General features: G+C 50.7%; 2 protein-coding genes across 12 annotated transcripts in view; one reads left to right on the top strand and one right to left on the bottom strand.

Moving 5' to 3' along the window:
• The first annotated feature begins 116 nt into the window (after nt 1-116).
• CASKIN2 (CASK interacting protein 2) lies at nt 117-17,604 on the top strand. Of its 4 annotated transcripts, none has more exons than XM_021002644.2 (19): nt 117-323; nt 5,413-5,464; nt 6,102-6,199; nt 6,760-6,905; nt 7,040-7,135; nt 7,319-7,449; nt 7,615-7,723; nt 8,144-8,252; nt 8,771-8,865; nt 9,059-9,320; nt 9,678-9,799; nt 9,981-10,041; nt 10,193-10,284; nt 13,460-13,570; nt 13,671-13,772; nt 13,995-14,133; nt 14,590-16,047; nt 16,153-16,375; nt 16,563-17,604. In XM_021002644.2, the coding sequence occupies exons 1-19, from the start codon at nt 230-232 to the stop codon at nt 16,654-16,656; spliced, it is 3,594 nt and encodes a 1,197-aa protein (XP_020858303.1). In that variant the 5' UTR covers nt 117-229; the 3' UTR covers nt 16,657-17,604. The 4 variants fall into 4 exon arrangements, with proteins under 4 accessions (XP_020858303.1, XP_020858304.1, XP_020858300.1 ...); XM_021002645.2 differs by having other exon boundaries at nt 9,675-9,799; nt 10,196-10,284; XM_021002641.2 differs by having other exon boundaries at nt 9,675-9,799.
• Nucleotides 17,605-17,734: 130 nt separating this feature from the next.
• TMEM94 (transmembrane protein 94) overlaps nt 17,735-22,006 on the bottom strand; it is a 48,943-nt gene continuing 44,671 nt past the window's right edge. For 7 of the 8 annotated variants that reach the window (XM_021002638.2, XM_021002639.2, XM_021002635.2 and 4 more), the window contains 10 exons: nt 21,811-21,919; nt 21,314-21,503; nt 20,961-21,038; nt 20,597-20,682; nt 20,180-20,261; nt 19,695-19,843; nt 19,430-19,524; nt 19,181-19,274; nt 18,782-18,952; nt 17,735-18,614 (listed from right to left, as the gene is read on the bottom strand). In XM_021002638.2, coding sequence (XP_020858297.1) covers nt 18,542-18,614; nt 18,782-18,952; nt 19,181-19,274; nt 19,430-19,524; nt 19,695-19,843; nt 20,180-20,261; nt 20,597-20,682; nt 20,961-21,038; nt 21,314-21,503; nt 21,811-21,919 — 1,127 coding nt within the window. In that variant the 3' untranslated portion in view covers nt 17,735-18,541. Of the gene's footprint in view, nt 18,615-18,781; nt 18,953-19,180; nt 19,275-19,429; nt 19,525-19,694; nt 19,844-20,179; nt 20,262-20,596; nt 20,683-20,960; nt 21,039-21,128; nt 21,187-21,313; nt 21,504-21,810; nt 21,920-22,006 lie in introns of those variants that run through there. The other variant, XM_021002640.2, reaches the window with a different exon arrangement.

The following is a 22,006-nucleotide window of genomic DNA, read 5'->3' as shown; positions in this document are numbered from 1 at the left end:
TGAGCACCTGGAACCAGGACCAGTCAACTGCTGACAGCCAGCCAGCCAGCCATCGGCCCAAGGGCACTGCTCCTCCTCAGCTCTGGACTTCCATCCCCAGGACTTTTAACTGGATTTTTTGGCAGGCCTTCTGAGGAGCTGGGGCATGGCATCTTGAAGCCCAGGATATCCGGGGTCATCTCCTGCTCTCTGTGCCCTGCCCTTCAGAGCCCCAGCCTTCCAGTTCAGGATGGGGAGGGAGCAGGACCTGATTCTTGCTGTGAAGAATGGGGATGTAGCTGGGGTACAGAAGCTGGTGGCCAAATTCAAGGCAGCTAAAAGCAGTGAGTTCCCCCTGGTGTGACTGGAAGGCTGCCCTTTCCACAGGGTTTGGGGAGGGCAACCTTGGGTGGGAAGCCTTGCATTTGGCAGCAGGGAGGGAGGGTTGGCTGAGGTACATCATTGGTTGGGGAAATTGGGGGTCATGTCTCGTTCTAAGTAGTGCCACTGAGAGGGAGGGGGAGCTCTAATTGGGAGGAAAAAAGATCCCATAGTCCGTGTAGACACTAAGCTTCCTTGTTATGTGGCCAGGGCTGATCTTAAAGAAGTCATTCCATTAGTAGTGTTATCCTTACAGTCCTGTGGGTGGGATGAGTTGGAAACAGGCCCAGGAGGATTCATGGCTTTGGGAGCTTTAGCCCTCATTGGCCACATCTTCTGGTGGCATAGTAGCTCCAGAGTACCTAGTGTTCAGAGCTAATACTTTGTAGAAACTCCAAAGTTGTTGTTGTTCAGTTGTTTTTCAGTTGTGTCCTATTCTTCATGACCCCATTTGGGATTTTCTTGGCTAGCATACTGGAGTGGTTTGCCATTTCCTTCTCCAGCTCATTTTACAGATGAGGAAACTGAGGCAGAGTGAAGTGACTTGCCCAGGGTCACATAGCTAATAAGCGTCTGAGGCCAGATTTGAACTCAGGAAGATGGGTCTTCCTGACTCCAGGCCTGATGCTCTATCCACTTCACACCCCCCTAGTTGTCCCCACCTCGTTTGATCCTGAACTTAGAGAGCAATGAGGTTACTGTTGGCATCGACATATTTCTTTCCTTTCATGGGATGTGAGCTTCCAGATTGGTGCAGAAAGAAGATTTCTAGGAGGACAAGGCCTTGGGGAACTTACTGGTCTCTTCTTTGGGGGCTGGGCCAACACCAGGCTGCAGCCCCAAGGAGCAGCATCTATCCATGAGTTTTGAGTATTCTGTACATGTCGCCTTTGGCTAATGTTTCTCTGAATTAATCAATCAGCAAGAGTTTATTGAGACCATGCCATTTGACCAGCAGAGTGCTAGGTGCAGGCCTGGAGTTAAGAAGACCTGAGTTCAGTCCTGTCTCAGACACTTACTAGCTAGCTGTATGACCTTAGGCAAGTCTCTTAACCTTTGCCTCAGTTTCCCCAACTACAAAATGGAATTGTTATAAGGATAAAAAGAAAATATTGTAAAATGCTTAGCGCAGTGCTGGCTCTTATTATTATTTTGCTATTATTATTAAGTATAAAAGTGACCCTGCCCTATGTAGCCTACATTCTACTTGGGAAGTTACAATATAAGGACCAGGGAAAGGAGAGTTGGTCCAGAGCTGAAGGTTGTCATGTCCTTCCCAGTTACAACAGTATGTTGACTTGATAATTTTTCCTGAGCCAGAGTGAAAAGCTTGAGGGGAGGGGTCAGTGCTTGTAGACCTGGATTGTTTGTTGTTGGGTGGGGAAGAAGGAAGTCCAGAGATCACCACCTAATTTTAAACATTTAAAAGTAGATTTGAGCCTTGCTGTGCTCCTAGGGGTCTGCTCTGCAGACTGTGAGAGGGTGCAGCTCTGCCCCACACCCTAACCCTGTTTCCCCATGCGCTCATTTTTCCCTCCTTCTCTGTGTTGTTTTTGGCCTCCTGCCCAGCATGGCCTTGATGGAGCTGCCTCTGTCCTCATGGTTCATAAGAATACAAAGTCAGAGCCAACCCCCCCTGGGACAGTGGAATATCGTCAATGAATACACAAACATTTATTTTAAATGCCTACTATGTGCTAAGTGCTGGGTTAGGCTAGGACTGGGGTTGGTGTTATAGGGTCATCAGTGAATCTGGGAACTTTGTTGTCACCTTACTTAGGCCAGGCAGTGTTTGTGATATGGCAGTAACTTGGTGTAGTGGTAGGTAGGAGAAGAGAGGGCACAGACTGGCCGGGCCACCTTCCCTGTTTTTCCACTGCTGGCCTGGATTCCAAATGAAGCGGAGTGAGAGAGGTCTATCTCAGTCTTTTTTTTTTTTTTTGGTTAGGCAATGGGGGTTAAGTGACTTGCCCAGGGTCATGCAGCTAGTAAGTGTTATGTGTCTGAGGCTAGATTTGAACTCAGGTCCTCCTGAATCCAGGGCCAGTGCTCTATCCACTGTGCCACCTAGCTGCCCCTCTCTCAGTCTTGATATGGGCACATCTCAGCCTCCTCCAGGGCAATGTGCCAGACCCTGTGCTAAAAACTAGTGATACGTAGAAAGGCAAAAACAGTCCCTGCCCTCTAGGAGATTACATTCTATGGCCACATAACAAGGAAGCTTAGTGTCTACAAGGACTATGGGATCTTTTTTCCTCCCATTAGAGCTCCCCCCTCCCTCTCAGTGGCACTACTTAGAACGAGACATGGCCCCCAATTTCCCCAACCAATGATGTACCTCAGCCAACCCTCCCTCCCTGCTGCCAATTGTGTCCTTGAATGAGATATACGTGTGTGTGCTTATGTAAAGGGGAGGTCAGTCAGTCAGTCAACAAGCATTTGTTAATATCTTACTATGTGCCAGGCACTATGCTAAGAACTGAGTGTACAAAGAAAAGCACAAAACAATCCCTGTTCACAAGGAGCTTACAATCTAATGGGGGAAAGGACATGTAAATAACTAGGTACATACAAGCTGGAGATATACAGAATCGTTAGAAAGTAACTTCAGAGGGAAGGCTTTAGCAGCTAGGCAGGGCTGACCTGAGCAGAAATGCGGGGAGCAGGGTGTTCGTTAGTATTCTGTTCCTCCCACCCTGTCCTAAAGCTTGAGAATGAGAGTGAGCTATGAGGGTGAGGGGAGAGGACCCAGTCTCTTCCTCCTGAGCCCAGAATTTCCCAGCTACCTGAGGTGGCAGAAGGGAAGGTGCTACCTTCAGGGACCATGCCAGATGCCAGGATGCTGCATGAGGTCTTGGCCTCATTCTGAAGGAGGAGCAGGGTGAATGGGGCCTCTGCTCCCTCCCCTGCTAGGGATTTGGTCCATGAAGGTCCTGTCCTCACAACCCCATCTCCTCCTCCACAGCTGCTGTAGTTCCCCTAACCCAGATGGAGTCACTGCCTGCCCTTCCCTTGGGTCAACTGCACAAGAAAGAATCCCCTCCATCCTGACTGAGAAGCAGGGAGAGGAGCAGGTGGCCAGGAGGAGAGGGCTGGGGTTGCCCGGCCTTGCCCCTGCCTCTCTCTTTATTCCTCCCCACCTCCGTCCTTTTTCTGAACTCTTTCCTTTTTTAATCAGAGGAAGGGGAAAAGCATTTCCTGGTTCCTGGAGCTGGGAGGGGGTTTGGGGAAGAGACACTGAGCTCATATCCTGTGTTCCCACCCTGTGTCACCAAGGGTACTGAGACCCCTAAGGGGAAGAGGGATTTGGGCAGGGCTACCCGGGGAACATCACTCCCTCTCTCGTACTCTCTCGTGGTACTCCGCCCCCACAGGGTAACAGTCTCCCCCCAACCGCCTTTCCGGTCATTGTTCTGGCCTGGCTGGAGCAATCCAGCATGACCTGGCCCTCGTTCCTGTTCCTGACTGTAAGACTGAGTTTTTCTGCCGCTCCCCTGAGAGTGAGTTTTTGGCTGCTCTCTGCAGCAGAGCCACCTACGTGCCAATGAGGAGCTGAGGAAGGTCCCTTGTCACTCCTGGCAGCTGCTGCTGACCTTTGAGCCCTAACCCTCACCTCTGCCACCCCAGTAACTGGTGCTGAGCTGGAAATACTCTCTTATCTGTTCCCTGTGGAGTTGTCAGAAGAGGAAACTGAGGTCTAGAGGAGTAATTCCATGCAGTTATGCATTTAGATTTTTTCTTCTTGACCATCAGACGTATCAACTCCACTCCCCCTTAAATTCTCCCAGGTCTGACTCTCTTGTGTCTACACATAACCCCTTTGGGGAGAGTCTAACTTACTTCCAGAGATAGGGAGCCCAGGAAAGAAGCCATGCCACTTCTTCCCCCACATGCCCCTTGTGCCACTCCCCAGTTGACTTGGCTCATCACTAGTGGAATGACATCTTGTCCTGCCTAGGCTGCAGGGGCATTTAGGGGGCCCAGCTGGGACCTAGGGGCAGGCCTGGACCAGTGTGCTTGGCTCCCTGCCTAGGCTGGGGTGGGCCAAGCTTCCTCCCTGGCAGAGATGGGAACCCCCAGGAGAAAGGGAATTCTAGGTGCTCAGATCTCTGACAGATCCCTCTTTGGTGGTCTGCATAGAGCCCCTTTTCACCCTTCCCTCCCATGTCTACTCATACATGGATAACAATTACACTTCTCATCTCTCTATCCAACTCCCCCTAAGAACTGGGATGTGTCGATAGATTGTAATCTACTTGAAGGAAGGGTGTATGTTGTATTTCATCTTTGTATTCCCAGAACCTAACCCAGTGTCCTACACATGGTAGTTAACTAATAAAATATGTTTGTTTGAATTGAATTTCTAGCCCAGCCCCAACATGTGGCTAGGCAGGGGGCCATCTCCGTAATTATGGCAGCCAGGGAGGGTCCCCAAGATTGAAGGTTGGGTAACCCTATGGCAAGAGATTGTTGCTGGGGCAACAATGAAGAAATGGTCCCCCAAGGCATGGATGGCATTTGTCCTTCCATTCCTAAGCCTTAGAACCCCATACCCAAGGTTTCTCCCCCTCTCCTTTGCCTAATTCAGCAAGAATGTCAACCATGTGTTCCATGGGCTTGTTCGGCATAGGGCACAGCATGCTGGCAATGCCACCTCCCCCCACACACCCCCACATACTCCATTGTCCCTATAAGCAGAAGCTAGTCTGGGGGACTGTGGAAAGAGGAAGGCTTGGGCTGCTGCAGTGGTTCCTTGATTTTGAAGAGCAGGGCATCAGTGGGGAGTGGGTCAGGGGCCATGGGACTTGTGTTTTCCTGTACACCAAGAGGTCAGTGCCAGCTTTTGCAGGACTTGGGGTAGGGTAAAGAGAAATCAGGCTGCAGTGCATGCGGGCATGTGTGTGTATGTGTGTGTGTGTGTGTGTGTGTATGTGTGTGTGTGGTGTGTGTGTGTGTGTGTGTGTGTGTGTGTGTTGGGGGCAGGGAGGGCAGGGTATAGGGTGGGCTGTAGATGGGCTCTGGCTCTGACCTAACTTTGCCCCCTTCCCTCAGAACTCCTCGGCTCCACTAAGAAGCTCAACGTAAACTACCAGGATACAGATGGGTGAGTGAGCACAATTGCTTTCCCCAGGGAGTACACAGTTGGGAAACTGAGGCAGTGGGTAATAGGAGTTAGGAAGCCCCAAGGGGCCATATACTTGGGGTATCATTAATTAGATTTCTGGGATCTGAGGAAGCCTGGGGCAGGAAGAGGGGTATCTGAGTGGGTGGGATAGGGTCATACAGACCCACAGAGCTTAAAGGCATGTGGCTGGGTGGTCAGGGGGGAGGAGATTTCCATTCTTTAGGAGGGTATTCCTTCAGGTCAGATTCCTGCTGGGCCCCCTTTTCTCCCCTCTAGGGTAGAAATCCTCAGGCTCCCGCTCCCACGACCCCCTCCTCTGGGCCCACTGAGTAGGGGGGAGGGAGATGGCCAGACAAACAGGCCTCTCAGCCCAGACACTGAGCCCTTTCATTCAGCTGGCCTCTCGCTGCGCTCCCACGGTGGTGGTGGCGGGGGGGAGGTGGAGAAGGGCGAGGAGGGGAACATCGGGCAGAGATAGCCCAGCCCTTTCCTGCCACCCCATTCCCTGGGTGGTTCTGGGGCCCAGTGGATGGCTTGGTAGAGGCCTAGGTTATAGATGTCAAGGTGGCGGGATATGCGCTAAATTGGGACCCTCTTCTTCTGCTGTGTCCCCCAGGTTCTCAGCTCTGCACCATGCAGCCTTGGGAGGCAGCCTGGAACTGATGGCATTATTACTAGAGGCACAAGCCACAGTGGATATCAAAGACAGCAATGGTGAAAACCTGAAACTTCCCATCCTTCCTGGGTACCCCAGCTGGGCAGCTGTGGTGAGACTTACTGGAGAGAGCACTGGACTTGGAGTCAGGAAGACCTGAGTTCAAATCCAGCCTCAGTTTCCTCAGTCTGTAAAGTGGGGACAATTATAGGAATGTTGTGAGGATGGCAATTAAATCACATAGATTAAGTGCTTTGCAAACAAAAAGTCTTATGTAAATACCAAGCAGTGTCATGGACCCTTTTTTGATATTCTGGTGAAACCTATGGATCTCTTCTCAGAATAATTTTTTTTTAATTCATGAAATAAAATACATAAGATTGCAAAGCAAACCTGTTATTGAAATACGGTTATCATAGGATTGAAAAAACCCATAAACTTCATGGACCCCAAGGTGAGGGCTCCCGTTCTAGATTTACATCCACTGAGCCACTGTTTTTCAGTATCAGTCAGACACTTGGCTCTGAGAGGGCTGAACCCAGATAATTTCAGCAAATTCCTCCTGCTTACGCCCCCGCCAGCCTGAGAGGTCATGCTTGGTCCGTCCCTCTGCTTGCAGGCATGCGTCCCTTGCACTACGCAGCCTGGCAGGGCCGGCTGGAACCCGTGCGCCTGCTCCTGAGAGCAGCCGCTGCCGTCAATGCTGCTTCCCTGGACGGGCAGATCCCGCTGCACCTGGCGGCCCAGTACGGGCATTATGAAGTGGTGAGTGAGTTCTTCGGGTGGCAATTTTCGGAAGTAGATCTACCATCCTGGGGAGTTTGCTTTGTCTCCCTCCCCTTCCCAGCATAGAGGGGAAAAGGCCAGGGCTAAATACTTACTCTCTGTCCCCTTCTCAGTCAGAAATGCTTCTGCAGCATCAGTCTAACCCCTGCCTCGTCAACAAGGCTAAGAAGACCCCTCTGGATTTGGCCTGTGAGTTTGGACGACTCAAGGTGAGGCATCCCCACTCCCCTGCCCCCACTGTACCCCAGGGGAGGCCTCTCACCCCATGTTCACTCTGTACCTCAGATTATACTCTGGGTATATTGTGGGGGGGGTAGGATTCGAGTGATCTTGGGGTAGCTATTTCTGGAACCTAAAAGGAAAGGTTCCTGACATGGGCACGGTACCCACAGGTAGCCCAGCTACTCCTAAATAGCCACCTATGTGTGGCTTTGTTGGAGGGCGAGGCCAAGGATCCAAATGACCCCAACTACACCACCCCCCTGCACCTGGCGGCCAAGAATGGGCACAAGGAGGTTATCAGGTAACTGTCCCTCAGCCCCGCTGCTTCCAGCTGCCCCCTCCCTTGCTGTCCTTTCACCTCCCGGTCACTGCCGCTTCTCCTCCATCTCCCGAGCACCTCGTAGCCTTTACAGCGAACTCCTCCCTCTCCCTCCTCCCCCCACAATCCTCCATCTCCATTCTTCAGGCAGCTGCTGAGAGCTGGGATTGAGATCAACCGCCAGACAAAGACAGGCACCGCCCTGCATGAGGCAGCGCTCTACGGCAAGACCGAGGTGGTGCGGTTGCTGCTGGAGGTAGGCATGTGTGCCAAGAGGAGGACGCCACAGGGCACTCGGGCAGGCAAGGGCATTCCTTCATTCAGCAAGTGATGATTGAGCAACTTCTGTGTTTCAAGGACTAGGGAGGCAGAGTCAGGGCACAGTGGGTCAGGGAGCAGTGAACTTGGGTGCAGAGCCTGCTCCCAGATGTTTACTTATCTCTGTGACCTTGGCTAAATCAGTTAACTTCCCCACGGCCTCCATTTCCTCATGTTTGAAATAGAGCTGGCCCAGATGGACTCCAAAGTCCCTTCCAGCTTTAGACCTGTGGACGCTTTAGGCTGTGAACGGTCTAATGAGGATGGAGGAGTTTCCATGGGAGTCATAACGGATGACATTGGAGTTGAGGGGAGAATTGTGATCTTAAAGGGGATTGATACATGGTGGTCATCACAGGGTGGTGTGGACGTGAACATCAGGAATACGTATAATCAGACAGCCCTGGATATCGTGAACCAGTTCACTACTTCCCAGGCCAGCCGGGAAATCAAGCAGTTACTGCGGGGTGAGTGGCAATAATGTGATGGGAAAGGAGGTGCTTAAGGAGAGCCCAGACCACGAGAAAAGAGAGTGTAGTTGGCATGGTTAGGGATTGTGGGATGTCACATACTTGGGGCGAGCTGAGAGAGAAGCAGAGTTCACTGGGGAGTATTTTATATTAAAAAAAATTAAAAATAAAAGGAAAGAAGAAAAAGAGAATTTCACATTCAGCTTTAGTTTGGAACTTGGGAAGGAAGATTGAGGCCAGCAACAGAGTGGGGAGGGAAAAGAGGGGCTGAGTTGGGGAGATGACCCCAGCAATGTTCACATCATCTCTTCTCTCTCTCTCTCTCTCTCTCTCTCTCTCTCTCTCTCTCTCTCTCTCTCTCTCTCTCTCTCTCTCTCTCTCCCTCTCTCTCCCCTCTCTCTCTCTCTCTCTCTCCTCTCTCTCTCTCTCTCTCTCTCTCTCTCTCTCTCTCTCTCTCTCTCTCTCTCTCTCTCTCTCTCTCTTTCTTTCTCTCTTTCTCTTTCTCTGTCTTACAGAAGCATCAGGGATCCTGAAGGTCCGGGCTCTCAAGGATTTCTGGAACCTCCATGACCCTACTGCCCTCAATATCCGGGCTGGAGACATCATCACGGTGAGGGATAGTGAAGGAATCCCAAGGTCTGTTGCATTGATGAGGTTTTATGATTCTTTAAGGGGAAGGGAAGGGTCCGAAAGACTATAGGACATCAGAGATGTAGGGGAAGTTAGAGATCCAAACAAGAAGGTCTCTGGACCTGGACACCTTCTGCTGCCCCACTGAACCAGTTCTCCATGCATGTCTGCAGGTTCTTGAACAGCACCCTGATGGACGATGGAAGGGACATATACATGAGAGCCAACTGGGCACTGATCGGGTGGGATACTTCCCACCGGGCATTGTGGAAGTGGTCAGCAAGCGGGCTGGGGTCACCATACCCCGCCCCGCAGCTGGGACCATACCGCTGCGCCCAAATTTTGCCAGGACCCCTCAGCTGCCAACTGATGACTCCCTGCACCCTCTCACTTATAGCCAACTTCCTCGGGTTGGCATTAGCCCAGATAGCCCAGGTAAGTCTTCTGTCTGAGGGCTTGAAAACTGGCATAAGCCATTGCTCCTAGCATCCTCCTGAAGGCAGCATGGTATACTGGATAGAGCACTGGTCTTGAGAATAGGGAGATCTGGGTTCATATCCTAATATTCTGTGTGACATTGAAAAAGCCAGCTAATCCCTCTGACCTTCAGTCCCTTCATCTGCCAAGTGAGGATAATAACAGCATATAACTCACAGGGTTGCTGTGAGGATCAAATGAGATAATTTATATAGTTTTTGCAAACCCTAAAGTTCTCTATAAATAATGTCACCTCTCATAAGTTGCCAATAGTGCCTACAGGGATTCTCGTTCTTTTCCTCCTCTTCCCAGCAGCCAGTGACAGAAACAGTGTGGGCAGTGAAGGGAGTGTGGGCAGCATCCGCAGTGCAGGTAGCGGTCAAAGTTCAGAGGGCCCAAATGGACACAACACTGGCCTCCTCATTGAGAATACCCAGGTATGGGGCTGCGTCTTTGGGCAAGGGGACACTATTCTCAGCATTGTATATTACAGAAATGGTGCTGAATTGGGATTCTTGGCCCAGTTGCAGTTCTTGGACTAGATCTAAGGTCCCTTCCAGCTATGAATCTGATCCTATACCTATCCCCATGGCTTCTGACTCTGCTCTCCCTTTACAGCCACTGACCCCTACTGGAGAGGACCTGTCTCTGCCTGGCCTACACCCCACATCCCTACCAGGTGAGGAAGGCTGGGGTCAGGGAACATCAGGACTGGTAGTGGTCTATGGTCACCCTTGTACCCCTTGGCTAGGAAATGTGGGCAGAATTCAGGAGGCCGAGATGGCCAGGATACTGTATTCATCCTACCCCATCTCCTCTGCCTCCCCCAGAAGGCTTGAGCCACTGGTCTCTGACGAACCATCGCCCTAGGGAACAAATCTTCAACCAGGATGTGAGACCGGAACAGCTGCTGGAGGGGAAGGTATGACCCCTATTTGGGAAGGTATCCCTACCTCTTAGACCTTGGGCTTAGAGGAGGGTGGAGGGTCTTTCCTTAAACTGTAATCAGATGGGGCAGCTAGGTGGCACAATGGATAGAGCACCAGCCCTGGAGTCAGGAGGACCTGAGTTCAAATCTGGCCTCAGACAAATAATATTTCCTAGCTGTGTGACTCTGGGCAAGTCACTTAACTCCAATAGCCTCACTAAAAAAACCCAAAAAACAAAAAAAAAACCCAAATAAACTGTAATCAGACCTGGGCTGTTGGATAAGGGCATGCTGAGGATATTGCTAGGGTATGCTTCATCAGCTGGTTTCTCTGGGTAGCTAGGAGTCCTTGACTTGAACAGAGGCAAGAACTAAGGGGCAGGAGTCCAAGGAATCCAGTCCATGGGCTCAGTTTGGACACTTCATGGTTCTAACAATGATGATCATACTCTACTCCCTCCTGGTTTTCCTCCTACCTCTCTGACTACTCCCTTCTCAGTCTTCTGAGTCTCCTCGTCTATGCCATGCCCACTGTGAGTGTACTCCAAGACTCTGTGCTGGGCCATCTTTTCTCTCTCTATTCTTGGGGACTTCATCCACTTCTATGGGTTCCATTACTATCTTTCTGAAGATGACTTCTTGACCTACAGTGATGTGCAAATGAACTAGAACTAAGTGAAATAATTAAAAATTATTGACATGCAATAAACCTTCTAACTTTTCACGTCTTTCAAAAGCTTTGAATGTACTCTATATCCTCTTTTTGCTGTAGTCACTTTCCCCCCCATGATTTGGCATTGAATTCTTAGGAGGACTTTAACCCATACTCTGCAATTCTTCATCATGAATCCATACTTTTATTACATTGGACATTAAGTGTACTTTGACAAACACTTAATTTTCCAAATCTAGCCTTGATTATCACCAGTAAGTTTTCATTGGTTCTTAAATCTAGCAATCTCCCAGACTACTTGAAGCATATTTCTCTCCATCTCTTGGATACATGTTTTAACCTTTCATGACACGGGCTAGTGTAAGGTCATGTTGCAGTATCCCATCTCCATCTGGAAATTTCTATAATTCTGGAACAGTTCTGTTTCTGAGTATATCAATATGTTCATCATTTCCTCAATGGAAATGGGACTTCTAGGCCCACTGGAAATTTAAAAAAAATCTCCAAAACATTTTTTTGAGTAGATGTTTTTGCAGTCTAATGAATATGCTCAGATATCATAGGGTCACTTTTACTTCTTCTGAGAACAGTTTTGGTATTACCTTTATTGAAAGTAAGTTTTATTAGTAAGTCACCTTCAGCACTCCAGTTTTTGTATTGTCTTGTTTATGACAAGCGTTTTTTCTTCATAGCAAGTTAGTATTTTTTCACTGCTCTTTTCCTGTTTCTCCAACATAAAGAAGCCTACACTGCCCTAAAGGAATCACCAGTAACCCCTCCAGCTGCCAGGCTCCTCTGAAGGTTTTCACTTAATTTTCTTAGGTGTTTAGCAACACTAGTTGGCATCATTTTTCACTTTCTGCCACACTTTCCTTTCCACTTTGATGTAACAGTCCTGTTTTGAAGGATTCTTAAAATACATGACATCAGTAGCCATGGCAATATCTCTAATTGTCAGTGAAGTGTGCTCTTTAAGCTCTACAATTTTAGCACATTTCCTTGGAGAACCATAGAATTAAAAACACAGCAAATAAGAGTAACAAAACATGGATACAGCATGTAATCCATCACGCACCTGACAAGAGAAAGAACTAAAAGTAGGGGGAACCAGCTCAAACGGTTTCATATGGTCAAGATTAGACATTTTTCAGCCAGCCTAGTGTTGGTAGGAGGATACACACCTGACTATGGCTGTCACAAAATGAAACCATATAAAAATTGATCAAATTGTTTCAAATAATTTTCACACTCTCCATCAAATATATCTGGCCCGAATCTCTCTCCTGAGCTCTTCATCACCAATTTGCCTATTGGACAACTCCAGCCAGATGTCCAGTAGGCCTCTCATGTCCCAAATACAGGCCCTACCTTCCATTCTAAAAACCCCATCCTTTTCCAGATTTCCTTATTAATATTAAGTGCACCACATTCCTCCCAGTCACCCAATTTTGTTACTTCGTTGTCATCCTCAACTCCTTCCTCTCATCCCACAAATCTAATAATTGCCAAATCTTGAAATTTCTTCCTCCCTAATATCTCTTGAATACTTCGCTTCTTCTCCATTCATATGACCAATACCCTTATTCAGACCTTCACTGCATTTGGCCTCGAATACTGCAACATCTCTTATTTGTCTCCCTGCCTCAAGCCTTTCCCTACTCCAATCCATCCTTCCTATAGCTCCTAAGGTAAATTTTTTTTTTTTTGCTTTTTGGTGAGGCAGTTGGGGTTAAATGACTTGCCCAGAGTCACACAGTAAGTGTCAAGTGTCTAAGGTCAAATTTGAACTCAGGTCCTCCTGACTTCAGGGCCGGTGCTTTATCCACTGTGCCACCTAGCTGCCCCCTAAAGTAATTTTCTTAAAGCACAGGTCATTTATCCCTTTGCTCAAAATATTCCAATGGCTCCCTCTGACCTCTAAAATAAACTTTGACATTTAAATCTCTTTAGGACCTAGCCCATTCCTACCTTCTCAGTCTTTATGTCCCTCCTCAAACTCTTTCATCCAGCTATATTGGCATATGTGTTCTGCACATAACAACACTCCACCTCCTAATCTTTGCACTGGCTGTCTAGAGTACAAATCCATCCTCACCTCCATCTCTTATCATGTCTGGTTTTCCTTTAAGACTCAGCTGAAGTGCCACCTTCTACTTGAAGCCTTTCTTAGTCCCCCCAGCTGCTAATGTATCCTATCCCAAACCTATCTAGTATTCATTTTATATAGATATAGATATAGATATAGTATCTGTTTATATGCGTACATGTTATCTTTCCCATTAAAGTAAATTCACTGAGGGTGAAAACAGTTTTAATTTTCTCTTTGTAACCCCAGCACTTAGCAGTGTGCTTAGCATACAGTAAGTGCTTAATAAATGCTTGCAGATGAGTTGATTGGGTAAAGGGCGAAGCTAGCCTTGGGCTGCTTGGGGAGGGAATCGAGAAGCACAGCCCTCTGAGTTATCTGCCTTCCCTTCTCCCTCTCTTGCTCCCCAGGATGCTCAGGCTATTCACAACTGGCTGAGCGAGTTCCAGCTGGAAAGCTATACCACTCACTTCCTGCAGGCTGGTTACGACGTGCCAACCATCAGCCGAATGACGCCAGAGGTTAGTGCTGGTGGGGGAGGGCAAGGGCAAGGGATAGGGAAGAGCCGAGCTAGGGAGGTGCCAAGCAATAGACACTGATGGGCATTACCCCATGTGCCAGGACCTGACAGCCATTGGGGTGACGAAGCCTGGGCACAGAAAGAAAATTGCTACTGAGATCACCCAGCTTAACATTGCAGAATGGCTACCCAGCTACATCCCGGTGAGTGGCTAGTCACAACATCCTGGATATTGAGCCCAATCACCCCCAAATGCCTTGTGGAGGAGCACTGTCCCCATCCCCACCCTCCATCATGGGCATAGTCCTCACACCAGGACCGATCAAAACAAGTGGTCACATGCCCAGGGCTGGATAGCACCCCCTGTACTGGGCTCTGGATTAGGTGCTTATCCTGAGGCTTGGAGCTGATGGCCACTGTTGCAGGCGGACCTACTGGAGTGGCTGGGGGCCCTGGGGCTGCCTCAGTATCACAAACAACTAGTGAGCAGTGGCTATGATTCCATGGGGCTGGTAGCCGACCTCACCTGGGAAGAGCTGCAGGAAATTGGAGTCAATAAACTCGGTAAGCATGGTGAACCACCGCCTCCAACTCCTAGCCACCCCAGGGACCTCCATCCAGCCTGCCACCTTCTCTGATGAGTCTGTTGTGTTGCCCCGTCCCCCACTGTGTCCATCGGGAAGCAGCTGGGGGAGGGGAGCAATCAGAGTGCCCCCTCTTCCCTGGAGAAGTCCAGGACTTGGAGTCAAAAGACCTGGGTTCAGGTAACAACTCTTGTCACCTTACTAAACTGTATGATCTTGGGCTAGAGACTCATCTGTGAAACTGGGATTAAAAACACCTACCTTGGCTCTGACCCGCACAACAATTGTGAGTGTAAATGAGATGATATACATGAAAGTACATCTGAAGTCATTAGGCACTAAACACACATAGAAGGGATTTTTTTTTTGAGTGACTAGACTAGGTGGCAGGGTCCTGGGACCCACCCAGCCTGACTCTCTCTGCTTTCTTCTTCAGGCCATCAGAAGAAGCTGATGCTGGGAGTGAAACGTCTGGCAGAGCTTCGAAGGAGCTTGCTGCAGGGGGAGGGTCTGAGTGGGAGTGGGGGTGGTGGTGGGAGGCAAGTGGCAGGGGGTCCAGAAGTGATGGCTATTGAGGGATTGGAGAATGGTGATGGCCCTGCCGGACCCCGGTTGGTCACCTTCCAAGCCAGTGAACTCAGCCCTGAACTGCAAGCAGCCATGGCGAGGGGTACCCCAGAGCCACTGACCTTACCCCCAACCCGTTCTCCTAGCCAGGAGAGTATTGGGGCACGTTCTAGGGGTTCTGGGCACTCTCAGGAACAACCTACCCCTAGATCCAATACTGGGCACCCCAGTCCTCCTCCAGAGAGGAATCTCCCAGAGGGTAACGAACACCCTTCCAGCAAGGACACACCCCCCTATATGCTCATGCATCCCCAAAGTTCACCCCCTAGTCCAGCTCCTGTGCCATCTTCTAGTGTCCCCCGGGCCTTCTCCTACCTGTCTGCTTCCTCTTCAACTCCTCCTGACCCTCCCCGACCCAAACGCCGCTCCCACAGCTTGAGCCGCCCAGGACTGACAGAAGGGGAGGCTGAAGGACCAGTAGGTAGTGCCTTGGACAGCTATGCTACTCTGACCCGGCGCCCTGGTCGAAGTACCCTGACCCAGGTCAGCCCTGGCTCTGCTCTAACTAGGGGAGCTCCCCGTAGCCAGTCCTTTGCCCTACGGGCTCGCCGAAAAGGGCCCCCACCTCCACCTCCCAAGCGCCTCAGCTCTGTCTCTGGTACTACGCCTGACTCTCTTCTGTCTGGTGGGAGCCCAGGGCCCGAAGAAGAAGCTGTAGCATCCAGGAGACGCACACTGAGTGAACCAACTGGTCCTTCGGATCCCCCGGGCTCTCCTGCACCTGGGAGTCCTGCTTCAGATACAGAAGAGGAGCGGGGTTCTGAAGGGACATCCCATTCCCGGGGCAGCTCTGGTGAGGGACTGCCCTTTGCTGAAGAAGGCAACCTGACTATCAAGCAGCGGCCCAAGCCTGCCGGCCCCTTGAACCGTGAGGTCTCTATTCCCCCTGGACTTGACTTCAACCTCACAGAGTCAGATACTGTCAAGCGGAGGCCCAAATGTCGGGAGAGAGAGCCACTGCAGACAGCACTTCTGGCTTTTGGAGCTGCCACTCCCACCCCAATCCTCTCGGCCCCATTGCCTTCACAGCCCACCACCGATTCCCCGGCACCTCCCCCATCCAACACTTTGACTCCCACCCCTCCAGTTCCTGGCCCTAACAACTCACTGACTCTTAACACCACTGCCTCCTCCCTCTCCACCAATATCCTGACTCAGATTCCTGGTCCCCAGTTGCCTGGGTCTGGCCTGGAGGACTCAGTGGCCACCCAGCAAAAGGGGGAAATGTCCTCAGCTCCCCTGGCCCTCATCAAGGTGCCAGTAGGAGGTATGAGGGGATGGCCTGCCTTGGGGTGAGAGGGAGGAGTGTTAGGAGTTTTGAGAGGTCCTTTGCCCTATTGCAGATAACAGACTGGCTTTTCTTTCTCCTTAGGTGTATCTCCCAAACCTGTGTCAGTGGCTTGTACACAACTTGCATTCTCAGGGCCTAAGCTGGCTCCCAAACTTGGTCCTCGCCCTGCCCCCCCACCAAAACCTGAGAACGGGGGAGCACCCATTGCTGCTCATGCCCAGCAGAGACTAGAGCAGACCAGCTCCTCCCTGGCAGCTGCCCTGAGGGCTGCTGAAAAGAGCATCGGTGTTGAGGATCGAGAAGGGTGAGAGACATCGGGGAGAGGAAAGGGTAGGGAGTAGGTGCAGTTGCTGGAATGACTGAAGATTAGAAGCAGCTACCAACTCCCTCCCCCGGCTCCTCGTATTATCTGCAGGATAAATTCTACAGTACATAGATGAGGGCCCCTTGGGTTTGTCATGACACTGATCCTGTCCTCTCCCTTCCACCAGCCTTTCCCAACCTGGCAATTCCAAGCACATCCTGGATGATATCAGCACCATGTTTGATGCCTTAGCTGACCAACTGGATGCTATGCTAGATTGAGCGGAAACCTAGCTCTTCACGCAAATGACAGCTTTGCTCCAGCAAGGAAGAAGTTAACAGTACGTAGGCAAGGGCTGGGACCTGCAAGAAGCAGGAGCAGAACTGGAGTGCCCTTCCGTGCCTGCTCCTCCTGTAAGCCAATACCTGTCAGTACCACAGCTCCACCCCTGAACAGCCCCTAGCCTGAGGGGCGAAGCAAACTTGTTGGAGCCTGACAGGCTCAGGGGCCCCAGCTCTAGCACCTGGCCTTGTGTAATCTGACCTGATAGCTCTGCCCCCTTGGACATGGCCTCTGGGAAAAGCTTCCTCTCCAGGCTGTAGGGGACAAAGGCCTTGTGGTATTTTGTTCCTGCCCACTCCTGTCTTCATCCCCAGCCAGTGTATCCTGGGAGGGACAGACCTGACAGGCAAAAGAACTTTCCCCAGAAAAGAATGACTTCTTATGGATGACTGGAAGGGGTTCGAGATGAAGGGATGGTTAGAAGCAAAGTTCAAGCCCTTGACCTATCCAGGATGGTCTTCTTTGCTGTCCCAGTGCCTGCTCCCAGCTGGACCTGTGTGTGTATATAGGACATGTAAATAGGCCGTGCTGGGTCTGTCAGCAGGGCATGGCACCTAGAAGCTATGAAGCCACAACCAGGTGCCCATCAGTCTCCTTACCCTCGTTCCCCTTTCCCCCACTGCTCTGACAAAGCTGCTGTGATGTTGGGTGTGGTGCCCAGGCTGTGTTATGGGCCTGGTGTTATTGGCCAACTTGTGTGTAATTCCAGATTTTTTTAAGCAGAGAGAAAGGTGTATATTTTAAATGGAATTTTCTCTATTAACAGGCAGGGAGGGGCTGTAGCTACCTTGGACCAGAGAAGTGCTCTGGTTAAGTCAGCAGCCCCCTCTCTCTGACCATTAACCCCTTCCCAACACTAACTTCAATGAAAGACTCATTCCACTTGATGTAGTTGTGTTTTGAATCTTTCTTTGCCTCCTCAGCTAAGGCTTCTCCCTCTACATGCACTCCGAATCCTGGGGTTATCCCCTACCTGGCCACTCTCTACTCCCCATTAGATACCAGTCAATGACAGAAGCAATTTACAAGTTTTAATACAAATGGAGTTTTTACATTCATCTCCAAAAGGCTCATTTCTGATAGAAAATGTACACCAGTAAAAACACTCTCACATAGGAAAGACATTAGGAGGAAGGACCGGGAACCCTGCCTGCAGTGGCATCCAGCTATTAGGGGTGTGGCCAGGGCTGCTCTCCATCTTCAGTCTCAGAGAAAAGGCAGGAACAGTAGGCTCCTCTGTGAAAGCTTGGGAGGGCTAGAGGGAGGCTCAGAAGCCATGCCCCAGGCCTGGGAAGACGAGGTTAAGGGAGGGGCCTGTGGCTACTGTCTTCTGTGGAGTCAGGGATGGGAAGATGAGGCAAAAGCCCCTCCCCCCCCACATTCAATATCACCACCTAAGGGGGAGCTCGGGTAATTGCTTAGGTGGGGCTTCTGCCCCTAAAGTCTGGGTCTGTGCCACATCACTCAGGTGAGGGGCCCTTTCTGCAAAGGTGCCTTTCATTCAAACGTACCCCAGGCTGGGCTCAGAAAAAAGTCCAGGACTGGCTGAGCCCCTGCTGGGCTCTTGGACTCCTCCAAAAGCATGTGGTAGAGGGAGAAATGGAAGACTCCAGAATCTAGTAGGAACAGAGCAGGAAGGCTTGGCCCACAGGCCTTGATGGCTCCTCCTACCTTGTATTAGTTTAAAGGGCCCAAGAACCATCGCTCCAGTAGTTACAACCTCAATCCCCAAACACACAAATGGTAGGGGTGGAGGGGACAGGTGGAACGTCCCCGGGAAGGAGAGGATGGCTAGGCCAAAAGAACATGATTGCATCCAGCAGCTCAGAAAGGGGAGTTCATGCCAAGCTTAGTTTCAAACTGTAGTTTCTGCCTCTTCTGGTAGCGGACTCGGACCCTGATGACACAAGATGAACAGAGGATTAGGACACAGAAGGAAAACAAGGAAAGCAGGTGAACCAAGTGGCAAATAGAGAAAGGCTTGGGTGTTCTTCCATGATGGATCGTAAAGAACAGATTTGGCAAACTGGTCTCAGAGGGGGCTGGACCTGTCTTGCTCCTCACCGGATTTCATGCAACTTGACAATTTCATTCGTGACTACCACAAGGATGAGGGAGAGGCAGCCCAGGAGCCAGGTTATCAAGGGCACATCTGCCAGGCCAAAGTTAATATCGCTGTCCCTGTTTGTCCAGAGCTGCAAGTCCACAGCTATCTGCACGAGTTGCCCCAGAAGCCTGACAAAGGTAGGAGCAAAGACGTAGAGCCTGTGAGGTACAATCCTCACCAGCTCCCCAATCTTTCAGTGGGAAAGAGTTGGTTATCTGTACCTGTGTGACCCCTGAAATCACCAATGTCCACCTCCAACCCTGACAGCTGATCCAGAACCCACTTCACAAACTTCGAACAACCACCCTCGAGGAACCCCTGGACCAGATCACCGCGCCAAAGCTGGCCGTACTCACACCACAGGCACGGTTAGAGTCCACCAGAGATTGGAGAAGGGGCTCTTTCTCCACAAGGGCTTGGTGCGGTGCACGTGGGTGACGGAAATGAACACTGTTGGGGGAGGGGTGACAAAAGAGCCTCAGAATCCCCCGCTGGCCTGGGCTGCCTACTCCCCGTGTGACTCAGCCAAGGCAGCTACTGTCAGTCCTCATCGGGCAACACTGGAGGGACCAGGCCAGAAGCTCCCAGAGGTCAGGGATGCTCACCAGTGTGAAGGACGATCAGGGCAGCTGTGAGTTTCTGGGCCAGCAGGAGCCCATTGGCAAAGTCATCAAACCAATTCGGAGCCATCTCGTCAAATCTGTCAAATCAGAAGGAAGCACAGCTACAAACCAGCACAAAGAAGTTAGGCAGTTAAGGAGTAAAAAAGGCAAAAAGGGAGACAAGAGTCCTCTCAGAAGGTAAAGGAGCAGGGAGTCCCCTCACAGGAAGAGTTACCAGCTATGTAGGGGGGTGAAGGGTGGGGCCTACCTGCTCAGCATGATAGAGGAACAGTTAGTAAGGTTTCGAGCCTGGGCACTCTCACAAAAACTCTGCAGGATGAAGCCAAAGCAGATGAGGCCCGAGCCAATGGTCAGGCTAAACTTGAGTAAGAAGCAGAGAAGAAAGTAGTGCTGGGTCTGCGGGAGAAGAGGGGCCGTCATTCACAGGAGACAGGACCACTCCAGTCAGCTGACCCCACCCTTTCCTGCTCAGCCCTGAGCCAACTCAAGCCAAGAAACAGTCTGTTGGCAATGCTGAGGATGAACAGTGTAAGAGCCCCTGACATCCACTCCCCCCACGTCAGACATTTGTTGATCTAGGGGGACTAGATGGACCCCCCCCAATAAAGATCTCATCTTCAGATGCCTCCAGTTTTGTCCAATCTGCTCTACACCATCCACACCACCACTGAGGGCTCAGAAAACCCAGGAATCAATTGAAATCAAGTGCAAAGGGGGTCTTGCCTCACCTACCTTTTTGGGAATGGAGAGAAGATTCTTCCCTGTAGCTACAGACATGACAGAGCTATGTGGAGGCTTCCCTAGCAGGGAGACGCTGCAAAGCAGATGGCAGCGTAAGGGGATAGTTGGCTCCTTGGAGCTCCACTTCCCCAGTTATCTTGAGGCATGACAAAGACCAGGCCAAAACCTCCGGGAGGGCAGGGACACTCACCATCCCCACCTGGATTGGCTCCAGGGCATCCCATCGGGGAAAGGGGAGTAGGACGTGAACCACTAGGGTGAAGATGGGGTGAAGAAATGGGAAAGAAATTCCCAAAGGACCATGCACACCTGTCCCAGAGGGGCCACACCCTGCATGGTATTCTTCCTGGAGCCCATGCTTCTTGGGGAGCACTCAGCCCCACTTTGGGATGCCACATGGCTTCTCACCTTAGAAGGGGATAGCAGAAACAGGACAGCCACAGGATGTCAGTGGTGCCTAGGAGTGGTGGCAATTGTACCAGGCAAGAAAGGAACTAGATGGAGGAAAAAAAAATAAAGAAGCAAGGATTAAAGAAATGAAAAAGGGGCTAAACCTTCAGGATCTGTGGCACTGCCCCTAGCCCAGCTGCTCTCATTTGCTGTAAAGAGAGGCTCAGAGGGATTTGGGGGAATAGGGGTCAGAGGACATGAAAGTACTTCACCAAACTCCCAGACTTATCTAAGCTACTCACAACCACAACTGTCCCTGCTCAGCCTTCTGTTTTCCCAGGGGAGCAGAAAGACAATACCTACTGCCTTGCTCCAACCTCACCTGGATAACCACTAGAGTCAGTTGGCATTGCAACAGGAAAAGGAAGCACTTGCGGATGCCATAGGTAGCATGACGAGCCTGCGGAGACAATCAGACCAGATCAGTGGGAAGGAGAACTGATAGGTATGGGAATCAATCATCACTTCAACTGGAATGACCCTTACCTACCCTCTGTCCCTTGGTTCCTAGGCTTGTCCTATGTTCCTCTGGGCACACGGTGGAAAGCCTGAACCGAGAGCCAACAGGACAATTGTCCCTCTCACTCTAATTCAACAAAAACTTACCCACCTGCTATGGCACTATGCTAGGCCCTAAAGAAAGAAAGATGAAAATGCTGGGTTCTGAATCCTCACCTGTTCAATGAGCCGGATGATACTGATGCTCTCTTCCTGCCGAAAGGCCATCGAGCAGGCCAGACTGTTGAGCTGCCCTGAGAGCTGCAGGGGAGAGAGGCCATCTGAGGCCTGGGCCATGCTGGTGCTGGTGGCATAGCCAAAGGTCTCCCAGGAGCAGCGGGACGGATACAGGGGATCCAGTGCAATGCTGCTTAGTTGGGGGGAGAAAGAAGACATCAGGTCCTATCCTACAAAGATTTGCTGTTTCCTAGCAAGATTCTGGGCTTAGACCCTGTGCTCTCATTCCCTGACTGGCCACTCAAAATACTAGCAAACACAATCTAATAACAGCCACAAGCCATGAAGTAGGTGAGCCCAGGCGAGAGCAGGCACCTTCCCATCACTTCCGTCACTGCCCCTGCTGCCATCACCACCAGCCCGATCCACTTGTGGTCTCCCTCGGAGATGGGGGCCAACCCCTGGGGTCACGTGCTACAGTTCTGGCTCATCCAGACCTGATGTCACTCTGCAAGAAGAGACAGCTATTGCGCAGATTGGCAGAGCTGCCCAAGCAGCACGTCACCTCTCCATACTCTTGCATGATCTTAATCATCTCACACATGGCTGAAGAAAAAGAGAGTAGGAAGAGACGATCAACAATAGACCTAGGATACTCACTCACAAAACCCAGCACTAGATACTGACATTCAT

The sequence above is a fragment of the Phascolarctos cinereus genome, unplaced genomic scaffold (genome assembly GCF_003287225.1).
Source record: "Phascolarctos cinereus isolate Bilbo 61053 unplaced genomic scaffold, phaCin_HiC Scaffold_5;HRSCAF=322, whole genome shotgun sequence".
NCBI classification, from domain to species: Eukaryota; Metazoa; Chordata; class Mammalia; order Diprotodontia; family Phascolarctidae; genus Phascolarctos; species Phascolarctos cinereus.
The sequence above is the reverse complement of the archived record's forward strand: the minus strand, read 5'-3'. Positions and strand labels throughout refer to the sequence as shown.